Raw genomic sequence first — 20,099 nt, 5'->3', positions numbered from 1 at the left:
ATTTGCACATCTCCAGTCTATGGGTACCTCCCCTGAGTCCAAAGAAGCTCTCATAATTATGGCTAGGGGTTTGCATACTTCCTTTGCTGCCTCCTTTAATATAACTGGATAGATCCCATCCACCCCAGGTGCCTTTTTTATGTTTATCCTCAACAATCTCTCCTCCACTTTCCTCTCAGTTATTACAAAATCATCCAGCTCACTGCCAATGTTTACTTTACCTACATCATTCTCCTTCCTGAATAACTCCTCATGCGTGAATGTAGATGCAAAATACTCGTTTAGATTGTTAGCCACCTGAGCAGGATCCTCAACTGTTGAACCATCAATATCCAGTGGACCAATCTGATTCATCCCTTTCCTTCTCGAGTTCAAGTATGTAAAGAACTCTTTTCTGTTTTTCTTTGCATCCTTTGCCAAGGATTTTTCGTAGTCTGCCTTTGCCTGCCTAATCTCCTTTGTGACTTGGTTACAGACCAACTTATATCTATCATAGGCTTCCATGTCACCCATTAATTTATATGTATCCCATGCATTTTTCTTCTCTGCCACATGTCTCATTAGTTCATCTGACAACCATTTAGGCCTAAACCTTGAACAATATTTCTTAGTTGGTATGTAAAGCCTGGTAGCCTCCAAGATTAGTTCCTTGAATGCTTCCCATTTTGAGTTTGCTGTTGGTAACATCATCAGTTGGTCCCACTGTATAGAATTTAAATACTGTCTCACACCATCATAGTCGCCTTTACGAAAACAAAAACCCTTCCCTTTACCTCTGATGGTAGTTACCTCCTTGAGTAAATCCAACTTCAACACACTGTGATCACTGCCACCTAGTGGTTCATTTATCTGCAGGTTCTTAATGCATGAAGAGTCACTACTGATAATCAGATCAAGAGTATTGCTCCCTCTTGTTGCCTCACGAACATGCTGGTGTAGAAAACAATCATCCAATAAATCCACAAAAGCCTTGCTAGTGTGCGAGTGACCAACCCACAAATTCCAGTCAATATCTGGGAAATTAAAATCCCCCATTATAAGACTCTCTGATTTACTGGCCCACTCTATTTCCCTGTACAATATCTTATTATACTCATCAGAGTCATTAGGCCTATAGCACACTCCTACTCTCAATTTTGATTTCCCTATGCTTATGTCACACCAAACTGATTCGGCACTGCCCTGTCCATCGATGTCGACTGGCTTCACTTCCTTGGACTTTATGTGTTTCTTAATTAATAGCATAACCCCTCCTCCCCTCCTGTCCTGTCTATCCTTTCTATACACATTGTATTCCCCAAATTCCAGTTCCGCATTACTTATATCTGTGTGACACCACGTCTCTGATATCCCAACAATATCTGCCTTTGATGTTTTGAGCAATACCTCAAATTCATCAAATTTATTTACCAAACTCCTAGCATTGGTGTACACGCAGGTATACATGCACCTGTTTCTATTCTTAGCTACCCTAACACAACCCATGTGTTTACTTGTAACGCAATGACTACCAGCAGTCTCTGAAATATCCTGCATCTTGTTTTTCAGACTTCTGCTCATTTCAATAGAAGCAGTGCAAGAATCACTTCCACCTCTGCCAGTGGCTACTGTTAATCTATTAGTCCTTGTATCCCCCCCAACTAGCAGTTTTCCGACCCACCTAACACTGCCTCGACAGCATCAGCAAAAATTCTTGCACCCTTTCTATTTAAGTGTATCCCATCCCTGTAGAAGCAATCTCTCCTGTTAACAAGTACAGTCCAGGCTGAAAAAAATTCTACCCCTTGAGCCTTGCACAATCCCTCCAGGGCCGAATTGATCGACAAGGCTCTCATCATATACTCCCTCCTATCGTGTCTGGGCAGAATTGCAGACACTTTCAAGTTCAACCCTAATTCACGGCTTTTTTTCAGCAGTGACCTGTACTTGCTAAGTAATTCCGCCGGTCTCCTACTCTTAATATCATTCGTGCCAACGTGTACAACTATATCACCTTTTGTGATATAGTTGTGGTATAGCTAAACAATACATTTATAACGCATGCGTGCGTGCGCGCGCACACACACACACACACACACTTCTCACGTTTTACATACAAAGTTCTGTATTCATCACAGTGTACCAAGTAGGCTTAACTGACGTTTGGGTGCCAACCTACATAAGATACTATACATATCTACATGTAGGCTAGACCCTTGAATTCCTCAGAAACCTTCTGCCTACTGTGTTAACTTCTTCAAGTTGTTTTAATTTGCATCCCAGTGTATCCATCATGTTAAAATGGAAAAGGATTATTCTTTATATTGAATACAAACTTCAACTCATCAGTAAACATGAAGAGAGGTGCTGAAGTGTCAACTTGAGTATATCTTCATCTAACTTCCTGGAACGACAAGAAGACTCTTGCTGATAAGATCATGCTCTGAAATTTACACAGCACCATTTACAGGAAGGCAAACTTCATTATTTCCCTTTTTTTTTTCTTTCTTTTTTTTTAATATTTTGTTTGTATGAAATTTTGTCAAATCTCATGCTGCAGTATACTTTTATAAATATGAATACAGTATTTATATAAATGAATTTACATTTGTATCACATTTAAAGGTCATATACAAGTTATTTCACTTTGTGGGTTATCCAGAGTTTTATTTACCAGGAAAATTTATTTCCCAAAAACTCTGTATAATCATGGGTCTACTATATTTTTAATTATTATATTTAATATCTTTCTACATTAAAATAATTTTCCTCTTAGTGATATTTATTCAGCCAATGGAGAAGAGGGATGCAGGTTACATGGTAATACGTAGCAAATACTAAAATATGTAACAGAAGCTTGTTTTACTGTGGTGAAACAAGCTTCTATTTTAACGTGATCATGCTAGATAAACCTCGTGTACACGCTTTGTTGATCTAGCATGATCACACAATACCATTCTTGATTTCCATATGTAACATATTTATGTATTCATAGCCAAGGAAGAGACGCACACAGTGTTGGAAGCTCCTGTAAGTATTTTATTTTATCAAAAGAAGCGAGCGCAGCAAGCAGAGGGCAAAGCCCCCTAGTTTAATCATTATTTATTTATTTGAAATCAGTACAGATTGGTTTGTGACTTTTAGATCTTTACTTGGTTGGCACCATTGTTTGCATTTGTAATTTTTTGTTATTTTTATATAGGCTTGTATGCTGTTATGCTGCTTTTTGTATTTTTCCTTCTACCCTTTGTGTATTTTGCATATGAAGAAAAGGATGATGATGGTGGAGAAACATGTGATGTAAGTAATGTTTTATTTTTCCCCCTTCTCTATCTTGCCATCTTTCGTAATAGTAATTTAGTATTTGAGTATAACTACCATTAATTTGTTGCATATTGCAGAGAAAATAAAATGTTTCTTGAAATTAAAGATAAATTGCATTCATTGTCATATGATAACAATATAGATATATTGTTATGATATGACAATGTATAAACATCCAATTTACAAATATCATTCTTACAAAATTTTTGCTCAACTTCAACAGCCAGGCAAAACAGTACAAAACAAAAATTTGCACTGTTCAGTATGTGAACAGTGCAAAACAGCACAATTTTTTTTTTGTTAAACTTGATACTATTGTGTACTACTCAATAGTATCAAGATTTATTCAATCGTCAAAAGTGAAATGAATAAGAAATAAAATAATAATTTCCAACATTTATCTATTGTATTGGTGAACAGTATAGCACAGTACGATTTTTTATTTTCATAAAATTATAGTGTTTCCATTGCACATGATTTAGTTGCATATTTCTTATTAATTTTGATACTTAACGAATACTATAGTACTTACATGCTATAGTTTTGATTATTTTGATGTGTAGAATAGCAATTTTAGTATTTTGATGTGTAGTATAGCACTGATACAAATGTCAGAAAGGAATTTCACAAATTTCAGACAATTTCACAAATTTTATTGACAGGTTTGGCAATATTTTAACATGATATATTACTATACTTCATTTGTTATTAATTTATTATATAAGCTATACAGTGTATATACAAAACAGTACAAAGTTGACCTGGACTTTTTACTTTAAATGAAGGTTTGCATACTTAAAAAAATATGCATCACTAATGGCATCCATAACACACTGTCCAATATGTGTAGCATAAAGACAGTTGATGTCAGCAACATATGAAGATGGATGAAGAAATATAAACAGAGAGAGAGAGAGAGAGAGACAAAGAGACAAGCATTGATGAAAGACAGTGACCTGTAATGCTTTCCTCCTGCAGTGACAGATAAGATCCAAAAATGTTTGGAAGGCATCCTTGTAGATGGGAAAGTCACTGTCACAGAGATAGTTCAACTGAACACGATTTTGATGAATTTTGGAAATGTTTAGCAATGGGTTTTCCTGTCACCTAATAGAATATATTAAGTTGAAAGGGATGGAGGTATATACTGAGTGTTTTGTATACTCGTAGTCTATAAATATACCCAGAGAAATGTGCCAACTGTGTGGTACTACACTTAAGGTGGTAGAAAATGAAAAAGACCTGGGAGTAATTGTGCAGGCAGATATGAAGTTTTCTGAGCAATGCAGACAGGCTGCCAGGGCAGGTCATGGGGTTTTGTCAATGATATATAGGAATTTTGCTATCAGGGAAAAGGAGGTGATTGCCCCTCTGTATAAGGCAATGGTCAGGCCATGCCTTGAGTACTGCATACAGGTCTGGAGGCCTCATTTTAGGAAGGATGTAGATTTACTTGAGTGTGTACAGAGAAGGGCAACAAGATTGGTGAGGGGAATGAAGGGATCCTCTTACCAAGAGAGGCTTAAGTTCTGCAAATTGCAGTGGCTGGAGACTAGGCACCTGCGCGGCGATCTGATTGAGGTGTATAAGGCCTTGAATGGGTTGAGCACGCTGAATTCTGATGGGATCCTTCCACTTGTTCAGATTATGAACCTAAGGGGGCATAAATTCAAATTAAGAAAAGACAGATGTAGATTAGATGTGCGGAAATTTGCCTTTAGCCAGCAGGTGGTTAATTGCTGGAACAAACTTCCATCTGTCGTTGTGGAAGTTTATAGGTTGAATAAATTTAAGGAGGAACTGGACAGGCATTTGGAAGGAATGGTGTGTTTTTTTTTTTTTTTTTTTTGGCTGATGCTGCATAAGCTCATAGACATGCTTTCTTGCATCACATGCCGCCACTACTACTACCACCATGCACACCTAATTCTATCATAGAAATAATCATGAGCTAATAACTGTCATTGATAGAAAGAACCTAAACACTTATTGTATCTCGGAATTATGACAGTGACTAAAGAATTTTCAGTGAAAATTTTCTAGATTTGGTCCACATACACTTCAAGGCAAGAGATGCAAAGCTTTGATATCCCTAATATGGAAGAACAGAACAGAACATAACCAAGACATTTTTTTTTATTTATATTTATATATATACAGTCGGTCCTCGTATAGCACGTGTTTGCATTACACGAATTCGATCATACACGATTTATAAATAGGGGAACATTATCTTATATAACACGAACCGAATTCGCTTATACACGATTCGCCTTTGTGTTTACAAGAAATGGCAGTCGAACGCGGAATCACCCCAACTGAACGCAACACGATAGGAATGAAGAAGATTCTGAAAATGTATTTATGTTTTATATCAGTGAAGGGGAAACACATTTCACCATAATAACGTAAAAACCAACACAATTCCAGCTATCGGTATAATCGCAAATGCAATTAGATGGAGTTTACTACCAGTTTATAACAGATTCCACTAGCAGAAACGCAACTGGAAATTGTTTTTATTGTTTTATGGTAGTAACCTCCAGAAATGTGCTTTAGTAAAATGTGAGGTGTTAATTAATAGTGTATCTCGGCCTTTACGGTGTTATTTATTCAGTTGCTACACGCGCGCAGCTTTGTTTATGTGTATCAAGCGTGCCACCTCGTTTTGTAATTGTGCTTTATTCCCTAAAAATTAGTAAAATACTTAAAAGGTGTGAAAAGGAAGCGTCCTGGCGAAGACACTGCAGATTCAGAGAGAGAGAAAAAAAAGCAATATCGATAAACAGAGGCGGACTGGCTCAAAAATTCTTACCCGGGAAAATTTATAGTGGCCTCATACCACGGTTTATGGCCAAAATCACACCGGCCTCCGGCCCACCGTGGTTTCCCCCGTAAGGCTTATGGCCAGTCCTCTTCTGTCGATAGAGAACAAATACGAAATTGTGAAACGCTTTGAGTGAAATGAAAGACCACGTGATATTGCACATGCTACAGACCTAAATGAGGCAACGCCGAGAATTACAAAGAATGCAGCGAAAATAAAAACAACTTTCATAGCGGGAACAACTCAAAGTGTAATTAATATCCATTAGATTAAGACACAAGAATTGGAAGAGATGGAACGGCTGTCATCTGTTTGGATAGAAAATCAAACAAAAAGCAAGTTTGCTTACGATAGAAGCAAAAGCATTAGCAATATTTTATTACGACTTACGTATTATAATTTATACTTACGTATTATAAAATACGTAAGTATTTTATTACGACTATTTTATTTAATATAATAAATTTTTTACGAATAAAATACGTATTTTATTCGTAAAAAATACTTTTTTAGTATTAAAAAATACTTTATTATAATATAATATTATTTTTATTACGTATTTTAATCGTTATAAAATACGTAAGTATTTTATAACGATTAAAATTACCCGATTATTTATTGTGTTTGGTAATGTTTTGGTTCCAAATGTGTGTTCAATCTTGGGTGGTCGGCACCTAACCCTACTTTTCCAATAGGGCCTGTTGTTTATATTGCGCGATTTTGCATTGCACGAGGGTTTCTAGGAACGCAACTATCGTGCTATACGAGGACAGACTGTATATATATTTTTTTTTTTTTTTTTTTTTTTTACAATTTTTATCTCCTCCTCTGCTCGTTTTATGCATATAAGAGGACATAAATTAAAAAAGGGTGTTGCATGATAGATGTGAAAATATTTGCTTCCAGCCTGCAGGTAATTGATTGTTGGAACAGACTTTCATCTGGTGTTGTGGAAGTGGGTAGTTTGAATAAATTTAAGGAAGGGATTAGACAAATAATTAGACACCTTATACAGTATTAGCCAAAAATTTGAATTATTTGCATAATACTATATAAATTTGCTTCCTTGCATCATATGCCACTATTAATACTAAGCACAACACATATCATTACTGAAATGTATTTTAACCAGTTAGAGATTAATGTCTAGATTAATGCACCCTTATAACTATATAAGATATGAAAATTGGTTATATTTTAATAGGAAATTATATGAAACTTTTCAATAAACTGAGGACTATCTTACCTTCTCTGGTCTGGCACCCAGCAGATTTATGACCGCTGTAAGCAAATGCTATGGTCTTGGTACTCACAAAAGAATGACTTTCTTATATCTACAAATCATCCCAAAATGTGCCTTTTAAACATTAAATCACCATATAGCAATTCTTATAGAACTGATTCATTATCCACAAGTTGTCAGGGATGCACTAATTGCAACCACTAGCTATCTGGTGAGAGATCAGTAAATCTTGAAACTATCATAGTAGTGGCTGCTATTTTAAATAAATAGCAGAATAGCCTTTGTTGATGTTATTTGCTTTAAAGTAGTATATTTGGTATGACTGCTGGATATATAAGTCATTCTGTCATGAGGCAACCAAAGCCTTCTCACTGCCAAACACATAGTACAGGATATTCTGCATATGATTAAAGAGGCCTGTGCACTCTGGATTCATTATTATTATTGTGGATTATTGCATGACACAGAGTGAAATGGAGACAGAATAAATAATGACAAGTTTAATACTAATTGGAAAACACACATATATTAAATTAAATGCATGCAAAAGCTTTTGGTTAGTTTGTTAACCTTCATCAGTCAAACTGACAGTTAAGAGTGTGGAACATGAGGGCGTGTACTGCCAGTCATGTATATGAAGTGCATGATGTGATGGTTAATTGTTGGATTGAAGCCTGTGGCTGTGACGCATGTGAACATTGCCAATGTTTGTCATTCATCAAAATGGTTGCTTCGATGATAGGGTGGACACGACATCCACCCTAACGTGCTCTAATACCTCAGCCAACAGGAGCAGTGGATGTCATGTCAACCCTATCATTGAAGCAGCCATTTTGATGAATGAGAAACGTTGGCAACATTCACATGTGTCACAGCCACAGGCTTCAACATCCAACAATTAACCATCACATCACGCAGTTCATACACATGACTGGCAGTACACGCCCTCATGTTCCACACTCTTAACTGTCAGTTTGACTGATGAAGGTTAACAAACTAACCAAAAGCTTTTGTATGCATTTAATTTAATATGTGTGTTTTCCAATTAGTATTAAATTTGTCATTATTTATTCTGTCTCCATTTCGCTCTGTGTCACACAATAATCCACAATAGTAATAAGGATATTCTGCAGTTTACTGAATGTTTTTCTAAGACTAGATAGCTTCTGCTATATTAAATACTTGAACGTTTAACCTTGTGAAACATTTTTCAGAGAATATGCAATGCCCTGAAGTATACCATTGTTTTCATGCTGGTTGCTGTAGTTTTTCTGATAATTGGGTGAGTTAATTTTAGATATACTCATGATTGTTTGCTAGTCAGATAGTTATGTTTTGTATGATTAGCAAAGAGTTGGAAAGTTAGAAACTTCAGAATAATGTTAAAGAAATTAATTAGTTGAAGAGATCTTGCTTGCAATCTTTAGAACTATGCTGTTTCTTTGTAGTGCCTTTGTACCAACAAGAGAGGCTCCTCCAGTAAACAGTACAGAATGGGAGAGATTAGAATTCCTTGTAGATGATCTAGGAAAGAACAGTAAGCATCTTAGCACTTGTTAATAAAAAAAAAATGTATAAGGAAGTAGTCTTTAATAAAAAATTGTTGCTGTATCGAGTTATAGAGAAATATGGCAGATAGAATTTTCATAAATGTGGCTGCTGAACTTGTATATAGTCAAAACTTGTAGTTAGGTTTTAGGTGCATTTGTGACTTAAACTATATTGTATCATTGTGTATTACGTCTAGAAGTGTGCATGTGTGTGCGCGCGCACGCGAGTGCACATGTGCATTGTGGGGTGATTTACATGTTGTGTGGGCTGCAGAAACCCAGAATAACTCACAAGGAAACCCTACCCTTGTGATCACAACTATAGCCTCAGTTGAAAAGAACTTTAGAAATTCTTCCAATCTTTGGAAGGAATTGAACTGAGATCTCTCCAAACAAGTGACAAGTGGACAATCCCTATACCATTACAAATGGAGAATATAGGCAAAGCAGGGAACAGTAAAAGCAAAGACACAAAGGTGTATTTAATATTCCTACATGGTTAAAGAGAGTGCATGGTGAACTTGAACATATGACTGTGAATCTGTATGTTAATGTCATCACATGTGAATAGTGCTAATCAAGAAACAAACCTTCAAGATAAGCATGCAGCGATCACTCGTCTACATTAATTGTGCCAGATAAAACTCGCTGAGTAAGTGAAGTATGACAACTGTGCATTAATTTAATGCGGAGATGTATAAAACTTTCAAATTATTTCAATACCTGGGTTAAAATATAATCCTGCAAACTTTACTGCTTTATTGAACAATTTTAAACTATTAAGTGTCTACTCAAGGTTATTAAATATCACACATTTATACGTTAATGTTTCCACCATGTTTTGTGGATAAGGCATGCCCACTTGTAGATTAAGAGGTGTGATATTAACTTGTGATGGTTGGTTGTTTTGGAGATATTTTGGCATATCAACTACTTTAGTTAGTGTGTTAATTCACATCATGCACTGAGTGATCACTGAATTATGACCACCCCTATGAAAACTGAATGCGACCCGTTGACCATGTGAGGTACAAGAGTGCGGAGTTAGTTGACCTATGTAGCATAGATAAGGTGTCAGTGGTTCAGTAAGTAGTAAAATTCCAAGCGTGATGGGTAAAAGGAAGGATTTATTGGACTTTGATAAAGGACAGATTGTGGGAGCTCGATGAGCTGGTGCCTCGATTTCCCAAACGGCTGAACTGGTGGGGTGTTTGAGAGCCACCATAGTTAAAAGTGTACCGTGGACTGCCGTCAAAATGGCCAAACAATGACCCAACGGCAAAACTGCAAAAGTCAGCAAAAGGTTGATGTTAGAGGTGAGCACTGGGTCCAACTCATACAGGCAAACAGGTGCGGCACTGTTGAAGAGTTGACTACCCAATACAACATGGGCTAACCCGAAACAATATCTGGCATGACCATGCATCGCACACTTGCACATATGGGCTATATCAGCAGACAACCCCTACAGCATCCTCTCCTAACCAAGGTTCATCGGCGTAAAAGACTCACCTGATGCAAAGAGCATGCAAATTGGACGTTAGAAGACTAGAAGAAGGTGTGCTGGTCGGATGAGTCATGTTATTTACTCCACACCATGGATGGCCGTGTACAAATTTGGCATCAACAACATGAGGCTCTTGATCCATCATGCAAGGTATCAAAAGTGCAGGCCAGTGGAGGCAGTTGTATAGTGTGGGGCATATTTCACTGGCAGGAACTTGGACCCCTGGTGCATGTGGAACAATGTATCAGTGGTCTCTGCTATCGTCAACTGCTTGCTGACTGTGTACACCCCGCTATGTTACACTTTTTCCCAAATGGCAATGGTGTCTTCCAAGATGAAAATGCACTGAGCCATCATGCGCTTTTTGTATAGGAATGGTTTGAGAAACACAGTTCTGACTTCCAGCATATCGATTGGCCTCCAAACTCCCAATATCAATCCCATAGAGCACCTGTGGGACACTATGGAAAGGCATATCAGGTGTCTGCATACACCAGTCACCTTCATACCTGCATTGCTGACCGCATTACATACAGCTTGGTTGGCTATACCTTCCGAACGCTTCCAACATCTTGTTGAATCAATGCCACGCCGGATAGCTGCTGTACTGGGGGCAAAATGAGGACCTACGAAGTATTAGATAGGTCGTCATAATTCAGTGATCACTCAGTGTATGTTATGTTTGTACAAGTGTATATGCACATCAGGAGCTGATGTGCATATTTTTCACAAAGAGGACTTTAAGAATTACTCCAGCGTCCAACAAGATTTGAACCCCAACCTTTATAAGTGAGTAGCAAGTGGCAAACTCACCATACTGTCACAGAATACATTAATTTGTGAAAAATGGCTCCTAGACCCATTAGAATGACAGTCATTAGAACAAACAATTTCTTTTTAATTTATTTGCATATTATTTTAAGATGAAGTTGCTGTCAGAATATTGACTATTTAAAATATTTTTTAATAAAATTTTGGAGTAAAAAATCAAATTGTAACATAACTTTTTTTCATTATAGGAGGTGAAGATTCCTTGAATTTTGTATGTGGTATTCTAAGCCTAATTGGGATGCTGACTCTTATATTTTACACTGTACGTAAATTATTATTTTTCTTTTGTTATCATTATAATTATAAAACATTTGTATAACATGTGAAACAAGGTAAATTGCTAATATAAGACCAAATTTCTAATGTGATCTAAATAGGATACTATTATGCATAGGTAGATAGTTATAAGGCACACTTTACTGCATACAATGAAAAAATATATTCATTATATGCTTCTTTGCATAATTTACACATGAAAGCTATATGTTATTTTTTTATTTTTATTTTATTTTATTTATATATTTTAACTTCCTACTGAAGAAACCCCCATCTTGGGGGTTTCTTCAGTAGGAAGTTAAAATTAGTTATTTTTTTTGCAAGATTTACACATTCATATGTTTCTATTCAGCAAATCCCATATAGTATAGTTTTCATCTACAGAGTTCTAAATTACTGTTAAATATATTCATTTTACTCGTAATTAGTGAAATATGATATTTTAATTATTATAAAAGACAGAATATTTATTCCCCTGTGTGGGTTGCTAAAAGTAAGGAGAGAATTTTGATAAAATGAAGTGACTGGAAAGAAAGATGTAACTGTCCTCTGTTTCCATGATATGCAGGAATAATGAGGATTTTTATGGATAGAGAAGAAGTAATGAATCTTGTTTCATCTAATGAAATGAGATTCATCATTTAGAGCAGTTTATTTTTCAATTAGATTATCAAATTATTATCAGAAATTGTATGTATGAAAAGTTAAGTGGAAACCCATTTGAGGAAACTTGCCCATTATCTATTAGTGTGATTTGCACAGTCATCCATAGACTTTCAGTTCCTTGTTATGCCAAGAGCAGGATACTTTGTTTTTTTTTTTTAAGTTTTTTTTATTTCTTCAACTGTTAATGAAGCCAGTTGCAAATTATTGCCACACAGATCACTGTTCAGCTGGAATTAACATCCTTTCAGTGCCTTTTATAGAGGTACAAAAATTTTATTGGTAAGAGTATCCAATCCACGTGTTGAATGAGTTTTTGCAGCTCTGGCGAACGTGAAGTTTTTAATTATATTTAGCCGTTTTATGACTTAATTGTTATATTAAATTATTTTCTATAAGTAGCTTATAGACCTAGTCAAGCTCCTTGGTTTATTTTGAATTTAGATAGCGCAATTTTGCAAGTTAAGTAATACTTAGTGTCCTTAGATTTACCATTCATAACTTGCCGCCATTATTATACTATACAACATATATCCCTAGATAGCATAAGGTTTAATGTAAAACTAGATAGCGAAACACGTAGCACTGTATTAGAAATCTGTTAGCTTAGATAATATAGTATAGTATTATCAATTAATCAGTAAAATTTATTAATCTTATTAAACTTCATTGTCAATCAAATTGTACTTTTTTAACTAAATACATATAACAACTTAGATTTTACAAACATAACATTATTAATTAATACATATAACTTTATAGGAGATACGGAAGTCATATAATGTAACTCAGAGATAATACTCAATACTGAAATATATATAGTGTTATAACTGCATTGGGATATAAGTTTAGGGTTGTAATTTTGTATTGAAATTGAAATTTTATTTGAAATTGAATCGAAATCATGACTCAGACCAGAGCAGCAAAGCAAAAGGTTCAAGCTAATGGGAGTGCTTGGCTCAGGGGAGAACTGAGGGGTGCGGTTGTCCTCTGAATCACAGCCTTGTGAAATGTACTGCTTGTTTGATGTTTGTGGAACAATCAGGAACGAGACATGATATTGCCAAAGGGAATGTCTTTGTGTGTGTGCACAATGCAAGGAGTGTGAGGAAATCAGGCACCAACTCAGCGTTGTTATGGGCCTATATGAATAGGCGTAATGACTCTGATGAGTATAACAAACAAGTGTACAGAGAAATAGAGTGGGATAGTAAATCAGAGAGTCTTATAATGGGGGATTTTAATTTCCCATATATTCATTGGAACTTATGGGTTGGTCATTCACACTAGCAAGGACTTTTGTGGATTTATTGGATGACTGTTTTCTATAGCAGCATGTTCGGAAGGCAACTAGAGGGAGTAATACTCTTGATCTGATTATCATTAGTGATTCTTCATGCATTAAGATTCTGCAGATAAAGGAACCACTAGGTGGCAATGATCACAGTGTGCTGAAGTGGGATTTACTCAAAGAGGTAACTACCATCAGGAGTAAAGGGAATGGGTTTTGCTTTCGTAAAGGCGACTACAAAGGTCTGAGACGTATTTAAATTCTTTACGGTGAGACCAACTGATGATGTTAACAACAGCAAATTCAAAATGGGAAGCATTCAAAGAACTTTCCTGGAAGCTACTAGGCTTTACATACCAACTAAGAAATATTGTTCAAGGTTTAGGCCTAAGTGGATGTCAGATGAACTAATGAGACATATGGCAGAGAAGAAAAATACATGGGATACATATAAATTAACCGGTGACACGGACATCTATGATAGATATAAGCTGGTCTGTAACCAAGTCAAAAAGGAGGTTAGGCAGGCAAAGGCAGATTACGAGAAATGTTTGCAAAGGATGCAAATAAAAGCAGCAAAGAGTTCTTTACTTATGTAAACTCTAGAAGGAAGGGGATGAATCAGATTGGTCCACTTGATATCGATGGTTTGGCTGTTGATGATCCTGCTCAGGTAGCTAACAAACTAAATGAATATTTTGCATCGACATTCACACATGAGGAGTTATTCAGCGAGGGGAATGCCAGAGGTGTATTCAACGCTGGCAGTAAGCTAGATAATCTTGTAATAACTAAGAGTAAAGTGGAGGAGAAATTGTTCAAGATAAACATAAGAAAGTCACCTGGGGTGGATGGGATATATCCAGTTATATTAAAGGAGGCAGCAAAGGAAGTAAGCAAACCCTTAGCCATAATTATGAGAGCTTCCTTGGACTCAGGGGAGGTTCCCATTGACTGGAGATTTGCAAATGTGACCCCCAATTCACACAGGAGGATCAAAGAGCGACACAAGTAATTACAGACCTCTTAGTTTAACTTCTGTTCCAGGGAAATTAATGAAGGCACTGGTTAAAGAAGCACTGCAGGATCATCTAGACAAGACTTCAGTTATAGCTCGGACACTGTGGGTTTATTAAGGAGAAGTCTTGTCTGACCAATTTGATTGGATACTATGATGTGGTCACAAAGGAACTGGATGCAGGGAATAATTTTGATATCATATATTTTGATCTTAGAAAGGCTTTTGATACTGTTGCACAAGAAAGACTGCTGCACAGATTGGAGCGGTGTGGCATTGGAGGCAAATTGCTGCTATGGATTAAGGGATGGTTGAGTGGGAGAAGACAGAGAGTGGTAATCAATGGACACTGCTCTTCGTGGCTAATGCTATTAGTGGAGTCCCCCAGGGTTCAGTGTTGGGTCCATTGTTGTTTTCTGTATTTATAAATGATATTGATGATGGTATATCAAGCTTAATGTCCAAGTTTGCAGACGATACAAAGGTTGGAAGGGTTGTTAATGACAGTACACTGCTGCAGCGGGATCTAGAAAAGTTGAGCAGATGGGCTGAGAGGTGGCAACTAAAGTTTGACATTGACAAATGTAAAGTACTACATATGGGAAACAGTAACCCCAGAGCAACGTATCAACTCTGGGGTACTACACTGACAGTGGTAGAGAATGAAGAGGACCTGGGGTATTTGTGCAGGTAGATATGAAGTTCTCTGAGCAGTGCAGATGGGTTGCAAGAGTAGCTCATGGTGTCTTGTCAATGATATACAGGAATTTTTCTAGCAAGGATAAGGTGGTGATTATTCCCTTGTATAAGGCAATGGTCAGGCTATACCTTGAGTACTGTATACAGGTCTCGAACCCTCATTTTAAGAAGAATGTAGAGCTGCTAGAGCAAGTACAGAGAAGGGCAACAAGATTAGTGAATGGAACAAAGGGTTGCTCTTATGAAAAAAGCTTAAGTTTTGCAAATTACAGAGTCTGGAGACTAGGCACCTACGAGATGATCTGATTGAGGTGTATAAAGCCGTGAATGGTTTGAGCATGCTCAATGCTAATGGGATTCTTTCTCTTGCTCATTCTGAGTAAGAGGAAGAATCCCATCTAAATTTATGCCTGAAGTATCCCATCTAAATATATGCCTGAAGAATCCCATCTAAATTTATGCCTGAAGAATCCCATCTAAATTTATGCCTGAAGAATTACCATTTAAATTTATGCCTGACAGGACATAAATTTAAATTGAGGAAAGACAGTTGTAAGATAGATGTGCAGAAGTTTGCCTATAACCAGCAGGTTATTGATTGCTGGAACAAACTTCCATCTGTCTTTGTAGAAGTTTAAAGTCTAAATATATTCAAGACAGAACTAGACAAACATTTGGAGCAAGTGGATGGGTGAAATGAGTTTTTTTTTTTTTTTTTTTGTCTGATGCTATATAAGCTTGCTTTCTTACATCATGTGCGTTTACTAATGCTAATGGCACTCTAATGTCATGCTTAATAACATTGTCACCACACCTTAAGCTTGCCATGGCGTGCAGTTGGAAGTGGAATTCATTGGATAACTAAGTCAATTTCCAGTCTATGATTCCAAGTTCTGATGCTCAAGTAGCACACAGTAGGCATTTGTTCCTGTTGTATGCGGTGATATATGTCATCGTTATCTCTAGCTGTAACTTAGGTGTTGCAAAATGTACTGTGTGCATAGTTTTTTGGCTTGCTTTCCGTTCATCTTAGACTCTTATGCTGCAAAAACACTGCCATCTTTCCTCAAGATGCACATAAGTGTTCTATGTTTGTACTTGGAATATTTTTATATGAGATGTAATGATTGCCATCTGCACATATCAAAACTTACTTCAAAATATATATCCACAAATGTTGTATACCCAGACAGAGCATAATTGCTTGAGAGGCCAATGGAGATAAATTTAACATCTGTTAATGTAAGTAGGGTGGATTTTGCTACCCTAGACTACCCTAGTTTATTGTGGATAAACAAAGTTCATTTCTGCCTTCGTAGTACTTTTAACACTCACAATTGTGTCATTTAAGAAAGGAGAATCCCTCCCCCATGTTTATGTTGAAATTCCTCCCCATGATAAAAAAGTTACTATTATAGTAAATGAAGCAAAAATGTATTAGGATATTGTCTATATCATACTGCCTGAATTAAGTGAAACAAGGCATCCATAATAGAACCATATTCCAGTAAGATGGAGCACCACCTCGTTTCCATTGAAGTGTAACTAGTCAAGAATATATTCTCTAGTAACCTTTGGTCTTAAATTGTCCCTGTGAAGATCCAGTTTAAATCCCCTGTAGGCCTGCATTTACAAAACCCAGCCATTTATTTATTTTTACAGAAACAAAACAGGTTTCATATTTATCCATAAACTTTTTTAGCCACCCTATGGGTAATTTTATTTGACTAGCCTTAACAATTTAAAATGAAGGTGACCACATCAAATGCTTGAAATGAGGCTATGAATACCTTTCCCCATATAGATTTTTGCAATATTTATTCCCTTGGAATAATAAACAAATTATAATTAGAAAATATATTAATGTTATGGATAACCGTAAGTTCTGAGATTGAAACGACAATAAAAAGATCAGAAAACCTAAAATTCCAGAACTTACCTCTTAACTGCTTGTGTGTTAACGCAAGCAGGTGTGTGTTAACACAAGCAGGTGGGAGGTAAGTTCCAGAATTTTAGGTTTCCTTTTCTTTTTATTGCTATTTATAAAATTTAAATTCATCGTGGGAAGTTATTTTTTGTTCACTCTCTACTTGAATAATGCATTGTTAACAAATGAAAAAATGGTCATCTAACTGCAACATTTTGCATCATAAAAACCATTAATTTCAACTAGCCTTATGGATAATAAATCCAATTATAAATCTTATATTACTTTTTTGTTGCATTATACTTGATATGTTTACAGAGGTACCTTATTTGAAGTTGCTCAATGTATCATATTATGGTTACAAAGCATGGAAGATTTTAAACTAATTTAAGCAGTTTATTATAAAAGTTAAGATTAAAACTGCACAATAAATTCTTGCATTTTTTCCTTTCAAACTAGGGAACTGGTTTAGCAGCTTTGCCAGTTGGGCTGATTCGAGGAACCCGTAGTACTGCAGCTGAACATGATGCTCTCATACAAGATAAAGCAAGCACTTCTGCTCAAATTGCAGCAATCAAGGAAAGAGTGAGTGTTATACAGGGTGTCTCAAAAGTGATGGTCAATAATTTAAAGGTGAACTGTACAGACTACAATATGCAAAAAAAGCCTAGTAAACATGGGTCCTTAAGTGAATCGTTTTCGAGATATTGCACATTTCTAGTTGGGATCCACCACTGACTTGTTTGTTAGGTTAGGTTGGGTTATGCTCATTCTCTCCTTTCCCCAATGCTCTGAGACATAACAGGCATACTAGTACTTGTCAAAGAGGTTACAGCAACAAAGAGTATGCGGACATGCACTTCATGTATGGTAAAGCCAACGGCAGTGCACTCGAGGCTGCACGTTTGTACCAAGAAGCATTTCCCTGCCAAAGGCAGTCCAACAGGCGCACATTCATCAGGGTACATCAACGCCTTAGAGAACGTGGGTGCTTCGCACATGGAATATGTGCAGGTAGGCCCAGAAGCATAACATCTGATGTTGAGGAAAGGGTGTTAGAAAGAATAGAACAAAATCCAGGAATTTCGACAAGGAGGGTTGCTCTGCAAGAGCGTGTACTGAGTCATTGCAGTGTGGGGCGAATTTTACATCGCCAATTACTGTACCCTTCCCATATCCAGCGTGTACAAGGTCTCAGCAATACAGACTACTCTCCCAGAGTGCTCCCATAGTCAGTGGTGGATCTTAACAGAACATGTTCGTTATCTCAAAAACGGTTCATTTGCGGCTCGATGTTTACTGGGATTTTTTTGCTTATTTTAGTTTTTTTACTTTTCACCTTTAAATTATTGACCATCAGTTTTGAAACACCCTGTATTTGAAACATGAATTATTAATTTAGAAAATATGCATTTTATTATTTTCAGCACCTTGACCAATTTTTACTATATTTGGATTCTTTCTAACTTTTAACCTTTAATGGCTTGTCTCAAAATATGTTCCATGACAGTGATTTTTCTGTTTCTTCTTTCAAAATTTAATTTTGAGAGAAGAAATCATCAATATTTCCTTTAAATATTGATGATTTCTGTGTTGAACTGGGAATCAAAGACTTAAGAGATTAGAAAATAATTAGCTTATTATTCAAAATTTATTAAAAATTAAGAAACTAGAATCCATATTATTTATCTAATTTAAATGGTTTAATGAGCCCCAAAAGTAGAAATTAGACTGAAAAGTTAATTTCCTGTCAAAGGCAAGTGTAACATGCTAAATCATGTTGTGTTCTTACTGATGTTGCAAATTCAACTTTGGATATATGTTATCAAGACAAAGTTGAGCAGTTAGCAAAGTTTAGCAAGGTGCTGAACTAGTTCCCTGGTTCAAAAGGAACCAGATTCAACTCTTTGCCAGGTTCCGAGGTGATCAGCTGCCCTGGACCATTGACATAAGTTATAGAAAAAAAAGCAAGTCCAGTGAAGATGTTTTTCCTCAGGCTTGTGCTGGCTTTTGACATCATTGGCAGTATGCCTCTCCTGCTTTAGTTTATTATAAATCACATTTCCAAAAATCATGAGGGAACATCACATTTTCAAATAAATAAAAATCATAATGGAAAAGAAGTGATCATAAATCATACACTTCTAACTGTGAATTAAGTTTCCCTGATTTTTAAATGCTTGATTATTTATAATAATCTGATAATGGAGGAAGCAATACCTCCAGTAAGTATTATTATCACTCTCCTATCATGTTCTTTTCTTCAGTTTTAAATAGTTTCAATTGATTTATTTTTCTTAACAAATTATTAATAACTTTATTACACAGGAAAGAAGAGGAAAGTTGACAGCACGAGAGAGAGCTAACCTTGCTGACTTGGAAGAGACAGAGCGGTTACTTAATAGAGAGGAAAAATACATTGTAGAAGTTAAACAAAGTATATGGTATAAGTTACGTGTGTGCATCAGGCCATTTCAGATAATGTTAGGAATTACTGGAACAATTTTTGGTTTTCTGTTATGGTTGTCACTCTTGTTGACTAAGTAAGTTTATAGTTTACTTGATTTCAGATTCTTATTATAGTATGTTTTGCACACAATTATATAGGTAAAAGATATTTTCCCTTTTGTTTATTTCACATTTTAATCCTATTATTATAACCATAGCTAAAGAAGGCCCTATGAATATGATACACTGTGTCAAAATGACCACTGATATTTTTGGGGATGGGGGGGGGGAAATAGTAATCATCTTGGTATAATTAAGCACAAACATCAGGGCTTTTGTCGGACCCTTGATCACATGCATCATGCAGTATACATGTGATCAGGTGACCAAGAATGTTTCTGAAATGTGCTTAATCTCATAATATAAAGCTGTCTTTAATTAAATTTGTTCCTCAATTTTATAATTTCATTATTTTTGCTTAGAGAAGTTAAAATGCCTTAAACCTAAGTATTAGTT

General features: G+C 36.1%; 1 protein-coding gene across 1 annotated transcript in view; it reads left to right on the top strand.

Annotated features, from left to right (window-relative positions):
- The window catches only part of LOC150087510 (lysosomal cobalamin transport escort protein LMBD1-like), a 104,882-nt gene that overhangs the window by 39,972 nt on the left and 44,811 nt on the right, over positions 1–20,099 (top strand). Inside the window, exons 4-9 of the mRNA XM_090372106.1 lie at positions 3,182–3,279; positions 8,588–8,655; positions 8,822–8,910; positions 11,450–11,523; positions 17,595–17,720; positions 19,464–19,678. Of these exons, the coding sequence (XP_090228232.1) occupies positions 3,182–3,279; positions 8,588–8,655; positions 8,822–8,910; positions 11,450–11,523; positions 17,595–17,720; positions 19,464–19,678 (670 nt within the window). The remainder of the gene's footprint in view (positions 1–3,181; positions 3,280–8,587; positions 8,656–8,821; positions 8,911–11,449; positions 11,524–17,594; positions 17,721–19,463; positions 19,679–20,099) is intronic.

Source organism: Mastigoproctus giganteus, chromosome 4 (genome assembly GCF_048544385.1).
Source record: "Mastigoproctus giganteus isolate SK-2022 chromosome 4, ASM4854438v1, whole genome shotgun sequence".
NCBI lineage: Eukaryota > Metazoa > Arthropoda > Arachnida > Uropygi > Thelyphonidae > Mastigoproctus > Mastigoproctus giganteus.
Note: the sequence above shows the minus strand (reverse complement) of the source record. Positions and strands in the feature narration are given on the sequence as shown.